A 9,583-nucleotide genomic window follows, 5' to 3' on the forward strand; every position below is an offset into this window, starting at 1 on the left:
GTCATGAATGTTACCCACAAGGACCAAAAGCTTAGGAGAGGATCTCCTCTGGCGCACTGTGAGCCAGTAACACTCGTGGCTTTGCCCGAGGTGGGGCAGCCACCAGCACCAGATCTAACACCGAAATTATCGGACGTGACCACAGCGGCCAAGCCACACCTAAGCCCCGGAGAATTTCAGGAATTAGAGGATATCGTGTCCAAGTACGCCGATATCTTCGCACAAAACAACGAAGATTATGGAAGGACAAACATAGTATATCACCGCATAGACACGGGAGAAGCCTGGCCAATTCGACAGCCACCGAGGAGAGTACCCCTGGCAAAACAAGTGGAAGTGAAGGAAATGCTCGAAAACATGCGAGGACAGGGTGTTATAGAAGAATCGGAGAGCCCTTGGTCGTCCCCGGTCATTTTGGTCAGGAAAAAGAATGAGGAGCTCCGTTTCTGTGTGGACTACAGGAAGCTAAACGACGTCACCAAGAAGGATTGCTTTCCACTACCCCTCATTGATGACACCCTGGACACGCTGGCCGGAGCCAAATGGTTTTCAACTCTCGATTTAAAGAGTGGCTATTGGCAAGTCGATGCACACCCAGACGACAAAGAGAAAACAGCGTTTTCGACAGGGCAAGGGTTATATCAGTTCACAGTCATGCCCTTTGGCCTCTGCAATGCCCCGGCAACCTTCGAAAGGCTAATGGAGACAGTCCTACGAGGGCTCACGTACGATTCATGCCTTGTGTATTTGGACGACGTGATCGTAATAGGCCGCACATTCCAAGAGCACATGCTCAACTTACGGAAAGTGTTCGAGAGGTTCAGGGAAGCCCGTCTGAAACTTAACCCGGAAAAGTGTAAACTCCTGCAGGAAGAGGTCCGATACCTCGGGCATATTGTATCACCAGAAGGGGTATCCACCGACCCGGAGAAGTTGAAAGCCGTGCGAGAATGGCCGACCCCGAAGGATAAACATGAAGTTAGAAGCTTTCTGGGACTATGCGCGTATTACAGGCGATTTATTTCAGGGTTTTCCAACATTGCGAAGCCACTAACGAAACTAACGGAAGAGAAACGAACCTTCCAGTGGACTCCAGAAGTGGAGGCCGCTTTTCAAACGCTAAAGGGTGCCCTATGTGCTGCCCCTATTCTTGCCTACCCACAGCCAGGAGAGAAATTCATTGTGGACACAGATGCAAGTAATGTCGGAATTGGAGGAGTTCTCTCTCAAATCCAGGACGGAAAAGAGCGTGTCATAGCTTACTTCAGCAAGACGCTAAACAAAGCAGAGAGAAACTACTGTGTCACCCGTCGAGAACTACTTGCCATAGTGAGGACACTGGAACATTTCCACAAATACCTCTACGGACAACAGTTCCATCTGCGAACGGACCACTCTGCGCTTACCTGGCTTATGAGTTTCAAGAACTTAGAGGGACAAACAGCGCGCTGGATACAGCGTCTACAGGAGTACAACTTCACTTCGGAGCATCGTCAGGGCCGAAAACATAACAACGCCGACGCCCTTTCTAGACGACCCTGCCAAGAGCAATGTGCGCACTGCCACAAAGTTGAGACGCGGGCAGAGGTAAAGCAGATACGCGTTATTGGAACCCTACCGGCAGCCGGCTGGGACCCTGTTACCCTAAGAGAGGAACAGCTAAAAGACCCGGACATAGGACCTATTCTACAGGAAGTAGAGAACGGCCAACGACCGGAATGGCAGGACATCGCGGATCGGAGTCCCACGTACAAAAGCTACTGGGCCCAGTGGAAATCGCTCGCTGTGAGAAACGGCGTACTAGAGCGTGACTGGGAATCCGTCACCGGAAGACGTCAAGTAGCCCAGGTAATTATTCCTCGGAGCAGGGTGAAGGACGTTCTGAGCGAACTGCACGGTGGACCGTCAGGAGGTCACTTCGGTGTCAACAAAACTCTGAATAAGGTTCGACAGAGATTCTACTGGCTCCAAGCAAGGACCGATGTTGAGAAATGGTGTCGACAGTGTGACACATGTGCAGCCAGTCGGGGACCGCGGACCAGGAATCGTGGGCAAATGCACCAGTATAATGTCGGTGCTCCCTTCGAGAGAGTAGCCATTGATATCGCAGGGCCCTTCCCACGAAGCGACCAAGGAAACCGATACTTACTGATCGCTATGGACTACTTCACCAAGTGGCCGGAAGTGTACGCCATCCCGAATCAGGAGGCTTCAACAATAGCGGAAGTTCTGGTTGCCAACTTCTTCTGCCGCTTCGGCATACCTCGAGAGTTGCACAGTGACCAAGGCCGTAACTTCGAGTCTCATCTACTGAAAGAAGTTTTGCAACGCCTGGGAGTGAGCAAGACGCGCACCACACCCCTGCACCCACAGTCGGATGGCATGGTGGAACGCTACGTCAAGACCATCGAGGAGCACTTGCAGAAGGTTGTCGCATCGCACCAAAGGGACTGGGATGAGAGGTTACCCCTCTTTCTCCTAGCTTACAGGGCATCCACTCACGACACAACGGGCCTGACCCCTGATGGCCTAGTGTTCGGACGAGAACTACGACTACCCTGCGACCTGCGACAAAGCACAACCCACAACCGACTATGCAGCAGACTTAGTGGATCATCTGCACGACATCCACAATTATGCCCGGCAAAACCTGAAGCCCGCCAGTGACCGGATGAAAACTTGGTATGATAAACTGGCCAACTCTGCAGGTTACGACGAAGGCGACAGAGTCTGGCTCTGTCGCCCAACCCGCAGAAAGGGGAAATCGCCGAAACTACAAGCATCATGGGAAGGTCCTTACAAAGTAGTGACCCGGATAAATGATGTGGTTTACCGAATCCAGAAGACCCCTAGGTCAAGGATGCTGGTTGTACACCTCGACCGGCTCGCGCCTTATCATGGAGCTGCTCGAGACGAGCAACCATAAAAAGGGGGAAGATGTAGCGGTTTGAGAGCAGAGCAACGGGGAGAAGAGAAACAGTAGGACACAAAGAAGATGCTGCAAGAACATCCTCCAAAGAAAAGGAACAGGGGAAGCACCGTTAGGCTATTCGGGACGAACAGCCTTAAGGAGGGAGCAGTGTGACATGTTGCACAATGGAGGACCCCTACCTCCCCAGCGGCACGTGGCGGTAACGTAGCGCTCCCTCCACCCCCCTCTGCGGTGATGTAACGCGCAACGCGCGGTGACGTAAGATGGCATGAGATAACAGCATTGCTAGGCTATACGCTACGTCACAGTAGTGACGTGGCGGGCAACCCTAGCAACAGCGACCGGAATAAAAGCCGGCTGAGCAGCAAGCGAGAGTCAGTGTGTTATCAACGAGTTCACAGTTCCCAAGTTACGAGCTACAGACGTGTGTGCGAGAATCAGTGATAGTTCGTGATAACCAGTTATATTTGGAGTGTGTAATTCAGCGAGACTTGTATAGCTCCCACGCTATTAATACGTGAAACTCTGGAAGATAGTGTTAAGAGATTTTGTTGTAGGGTTTGTAAAGTGTGGAAACCCGTAACATTGTGATAATTAATTGTAGCCGTTATTTGTAGGTTGTTGAATAAACCAATTAATGATCTCTACGGCGTATTCAGTAACGCAACACGTTACAATATGTTAACTCACAAAACAAAGCAATCGAGTAATGAAAATCCTCATGCCCTAATTCCGCTTCCCCTTTATGACCAAAAGATAGGTGTATGTTGTGCAGTTACACAAACCGTATAATTGGACTAATTAATATTTTATGAAGGAACTCTTGATCCTGGACGATACATTAATGAAATACTTAATACATTTTTCGTCAATTTGGCACTTGCAGAAGAAAGTATACTGCCTGGTTTGTTTGGGGAACTAAATGGGGAGGATAGAATTATTAGCAAGGGTTTGTTTGCCCCCTGGATCTCCCGATGTAAACCCCTGTGATTTCTATTTGTGGGGAAAACTTTAAAGTGTTACGTATGCCAACAATCCACAAGACCTGGAGGCTCTAAAACAGAAACATTCAGCAACGTGAATTGCAACAAGTTTCCCCAAATCTGTTTAAAAGAATTCAGGCATATCTCACAGCAAAAGGCAGACATTTTGAACATCTATGATGGTGGGTACAATAATATTAATTACTATATATGATTAATAATTAACAACAGAAGTAAACAGTGTACCTGTAGCAGCCATGCAGCAGCATTTTTCTTAGCAAGTGACCCATCGCTTTCACAGGAAGTTGCCGATGGTAAAATCAATGTCCCATCAGCCTATGCTCTAACATGGTGTATTATCTATCTTCACTATCTTATATTTGACTATCCCAGCCAACATTAGGGGCATTCCAAACCAACGGTTTAATGAGTGGTGATTATGACATGTCTCTGTCCTCAAGGCTAAGTGTAAGCCTCAGTGAAAGATGGACAGTGGGGTTCACTTCACAACTGATAACATAGCATAGTTACATTTCTAAACAGACTCGGAGACTACATTTGACTTAGCTTCAGTATGCGAGGGCAGTCAGCTTTCAGTATCAGTCCATTTCTCCCTCAGGCTTCTTCTAAGCTTGTCTGTAGCACAATCTGTGGCTATATCCAGTTGACGCACAAGCTTCTCTGCTTGTAACTTTGACAGGGTTGAATCATTGACAGTGGTATGATGTACTGACATTAACCTTTAAGAGACGGCCATTTAAATTCCGGTAGTGGTAGCAGGACGGAGTTAATTTAAATGCCCGCCACTGTAGAGTAATAAAAATTGTAATCATGTTACTCAGAATGCTGTGATTTCTACAATTTTTGTGATAAACGAGTGAAATAAACGCTGCTTTTTTCTAGAAAGAGTATAGAATCAGTTATTGCAATTTACCGATTTTAAAATCTCTTAAAATTTTTACACTGATGCCAAAAAAAAATCCAACAGAATAGGTGTTTTCCCTCACCTGAGGATGGAAACGGATCCAGTTTCCGAAATGTCGTGTTTTTCTTAGTTATCTTAAAACCAGGACGATGGATAAAGTCCAAAAACCCAATATCTCTAGGTAAAGTCATTGTCAAACAATATATCCTCAGAAAACACAAAAAGTTCATCAAGATTTATGAAATATGTGACACAAGTGGTTGCACTTATGACATGAGCCTCTATTTAAGGAAAGAAAGAAAATGCAAATAACAGGACATGGCCATAAGTTATACATGGAAATCTGTTTGATGACCTGACAATAAGTAAAAAAAAATTATGGAATTCTTAGACCAAACAGGAAAGGAATGCCACGTGGCATAGGCCTTAAGATGCCAAAATTGAAACAGGGAGACATTGGAGCCAAAACAAGAGATGACTTGACATCAATGATTTTGGAGAACAAAAGGGAAGTGTATATGTTGACCAACATGCACAGTCCACCTGCAGAAGGCATCTTGTGCAGTGAACATGAGAACACTGTGATTCCTTCCATTCCTGAAGACTGCAGTGGGAACATGAGTTTTATGCACAAGGTACCATTGTGAAGAGCCATAGGGAATTGCAGCTGGTATTAGTTAGAAAAATACTGGTCTCAGTAGGTAGACCAGCATGTGCTAAAAATGAATTTGACTGATGCTGTCAACATGTTTGTGGTGCTGTGGGAGTGTGAGTGTGAAGTGGGTCTGTTTCTGTAACTACCACACAATGGCATAATTATGAAACCGGTAAGATGTATAAATTCTGCACTACTGGAAAATTATTTTTCTGTTATTATTTACCCATAAGCCCCTCCACTGCTTCTGTTGTATGGATGACACTTTTATCATCTGGCTCATGGACCAAACAGCCTGAGGAACTTCTTCCACCAGGACATTCAGTTCACTGTGTAAGTGGAAAGAGGTGGTCACCTTCCATTCATGGATGTAGATACATAGAGGAGATCTGATGGCACTCTGGGTCATAAGGTGTACCATAAACCTACCCATACGAACCTCTACTTAAACTCAGGTTGTTGCCACTGCCCACGCAACAAGCTTGCCAGACTTCCACACACACGACTAGAGCTCTTCATGTGGAGATGGTGTTTCTGATAGAAATTTTCAAGCAGTACAGTAATAGTGCACATAGAAGATACCGTCAGTTATAACTCACATCACCATTCATCCCTACACAGGTTTGGTGATGAAAGGAAATATTGCTCTGCTCTGTTTGTGCTACTATGAAGCCATAGTAAGCATACATGGCAGTAGAGGAGATAGTAAATTATAGCTGAAAATCAATTATTTCCCCCTAATTTCAAATTGAAAGTCTCTAAAACAACAGCAACATGCCAATTTATGCTAATTTTGAATGTATAGTTTGGTAGAAAGCAAATGTATGTACTGTAGGAAAATTTAACATCTTATGGAAGCTTTGGCAGATCTGAAAAAAAAGAAAATCATGTAGAATCAAGAAAAACATAGATTCAAGGAATGTAAAATCCTGGTTTGACTGTTTCATGTAGCTAGTTCATAAAATCTTAGTTTGAGTCAGTTTGTGTAACAGAAGAGACTAGAGAGGACAAATGTGAACTGAGTGGGGTAGTAGAGTGCATAATACATCTGGCTTGGTTGTCATAGGCTTGTAATTTGTTCCCGTCCAGAGATTGGGTAGCCTGAGGTGGTTTACATGAGTCACTCCAGGAAAATGTCATGTTGTTACTTTAACAGTTTAATTGCCAAGCCTTGCAATAGAACTACTACTAAAAATGCTAATGTTAGTGGTTGTAAATGCAGATGCACAGAGAAACGTACCAACTTTCCTCAGATGACCTTCAAATAGCAAGAGGAATATATCAAATGAAAAGTCGTTCTTTCTTCTATCTGTATGTTACACCTGATGTCATCTGTTGAAAGGAATGCTGTACTAATTGGTCAATAATGGGCTCAGGTACCCCCAGCCTCTCAGATCAATTCTTGGCAGGGATCATCTAGGCCATAACTGCTTCCTTTGCTTTTCATCCTCATCATTAGCTCATTTAATTTCACTTTGGTGTGAAAGCAGTAGAAAGACTGGTTTCAGAACACCAACAGTACCTTCTTCATGATCTGCTCTTCACTATGTGTGTGGAAAAAAATATTTTTGTATAGATAAAAATACAGTAGAACTTGGTTATAACGTCATCAAAGGGACCTANTTCTTCACTATGTGTGGGAAAAAATATTTTTGTATAGATAAAAATAGTTGTGTGTACTTTAATATTGTACATCATCTTAAAACTTAAGGTTGTCTGTTGCCAGAAGGTTGTGGTTGTTTGAGATCTTCACAATGTTTGAAATTTACTCATTTCTTTGTTATTTATTTCTATGCATATTCCACATNGTACTTTAATATTGTACATCATCTTAAAAGTTAAGGTTGTGGATGTTTGAGATCTTCACAATGTTTTAAATTTACTCATTTCTTTGTTATTTATTTCTATGCATATTCCACATGCATATGCTGTTCAGAAAGTTTTGGAACTATCTTTTTATATTCTTTTCGGACATGCATCAAACTGAGAGAGCCTTATGACCTTCAAAGTACTCCATCCTGCACTGATGTACCACTCCTAACGCCATTGCCACCTATGGAAACAGCCCTGGTACGCCTTCTCGGGATCGCATGTAGCTCTGTCTGTAAATTTCCGTAATCTCTTGAATTGTCTGAAATTGTCATCCTTTCAAAGTGGATTTCAGTTTGTAAAATAAGAAAAAGTCTGCAGGAGCCAGGTCAGGTGAGTGGGAAGACTGAGGAATCACAGTTGTGTTTGTGTTAGCCAAAGCAATGCATGAGCTGCACATTGTCATGATGTATTTTTATTCTTTTACTTTTGTTTCAGAAGAATATGTTCCAGCAATTTATTTTATTCCTGTCTTGTATTACAGACGCTTAGTGGGATGGCAAAGCTCATGAAGGAATGCTGGCATCATAACCCAAATGTTCGCCTACCAGCGCTTCGTATCAAGAAAACCCTGGTGAAACTTGCATCTTCCGATATACACGTGCATCTTGATCTCGATATTTGATCATGCCCCAACTTCTTGTCACATAACCACTTGTCTGGCTACCGTTTCTTAAACAGGGTGGTCACATTTATTAGAACATCTCTAGACTGGCTTCTTGAAAATCATGTGCCTGAATCATAATGTGAGAAAAGACACCCTCTTAGATGTGTGCAAGACCTAAAGCCTAGTCACCGGGAAGTGATTGGTGGAGATAAAATTTTTATGTTAAAAGAACAGCTATTTCCATTGAGAGTTGTGCAGACTTGGATCATTGAAATGTCTGTTTATTTTTTGTGAACTCAGATTATGAGCTATGCTGGTGACTGGTCTCAGGATTATTTGTATGTTGTGTTAAGTAATGCCTGTCATATCAATCAGCTGAACCTTGTTAGATGTATAGAAGTGTGAGTGACAGAAGATCTTGTATTAGTGTTGTAAGAATGAATTACTGTGGAGTGTAAACTAAAGAAACAGTGGCTTTGCTGCTGTTTCACTTGTGTTTGTTTGTTTCATCACCATTAACACATTGATTTAGCAGTACATTATAGTTGTCACATGACATGTCTATGGCATATACTGGTTTCTTGGTGTTACAGGTACTGTCCAAATGCAGTGATAATCATTTAATTTTATCACCCAGTTTTAATACTTCCATAACTTAGCATTTCTAGTTTACTAAATTCCCAAATATATGTGTTCTTGCAGCATGTTTAAGCATAAGATATCACAACTAATGCTAATGGCAGTGTGAAGGAAGTTTCAGTTGAAGAAAGTCGTCTTCTGGGTTTAGGCGCCGTGTATTCTTCGTTTTGGCTGACGTTTTGGAGGAACGTATCGCCTCCATCTTCAGAGCAGGTGAATGGCTTGGAATGCAGAGAGTGGTAGCTGTTAGAAGTTTGTTAGAAATTTCAGTTAGTTAACAGTTTTGAAAACTTCCAGGAATTTTTAATAGCAGAAATATTTTCTTTCAGAGTTGTTACTGAATAATGCCCATAACATATGTAATGTACTAACAGTAAAAGCTGACTGCAATGAATCTGGGTTTATCTGATCTGAATTATTCTCCAGTAATGTCTTAACACTTTGCGGACCGCGCACCCTTTAAAAGGATTTTCGCTTTTAAACATGGCTGACCGTTCGCCTGTTAACTGGTTTTTAGAACACGATAAGTTGCAACACACTATACATCTCTCTGGCGTCACCCAAATGAATGACTACTGTGTAATATTACTCCGGAATGTTTGCGTAGTAGGTAGTAACTTGACCTCGCTGTTTTGGTTCCCCCTCCAAAGGAAAATAATCTTTGACCCTTCAAGCTGTTAGGTACCAGGCAGGATGTTAGTGCAATATGAATCAAGGACAGAAGCGGTTGAAGACGAAGCGATATCTCGGAGAAAAAATATCTTACTCATTCTCAGATGAGCTATTTGATGTGCCTTGTGAGAGGAGTAGTGAAACTGAGACAGTGGCAGTGACAGGGGTCAACAAACAAGTGTAGCCATAGACAATAAAAGTGAAAGTAGCTCCGAGGAAAGTGCAGGTAGTAAAATTGCGGGTACAGCCACATGGGGAAAAGTAGACAAAACGCCTACTTTGGGACAGTTTACTGGAAATC

General features: G+C 43.2%; 1 protein-coding gene across 1 annotated transcript in view; it reads left to right on the forward strand.

The window, feature by feature from the left end:
- Window positions 1-8,747, forward strand: part of LOC111870450 (activin receptor type-1) — a 47,200-nt gene extending 38,453 nt beyond the window's left edge. The window contains exon 6 of the mRNA XM_023862755.1: window positions 7,849-8,747. Within this exon, the coding sequence (XP_023718523.1) occupies window positions 7,849-7,989 (141 nt within the window). The 3' untranslated portion in view covers window positions 7,990-8,747. The remainder of the gene's footprint in view (window positions 1-7,848) is intronic.
- The last annotated feature ends 836 nt before the right edge of the window (window positions 8,748-9,583 follow it).

The sequence above is a fragment of the Cryptotermes secundus genome, unplaced genomic scaffold (assembly GCF_002891405.2).
Source record: "Cryptotermes secundus unplaced genomic scaffold, Csec_1.0 scaffold1717, whole genome shotgun sequence".
Classification (NCBI taxonomy): domain Eukaryota; kingdom Metazoa; phylum Arthropoda; class Insecta; order Blattodea; family Kalotermitidae; genus Cryptotermes; species Cryptotermes secundus.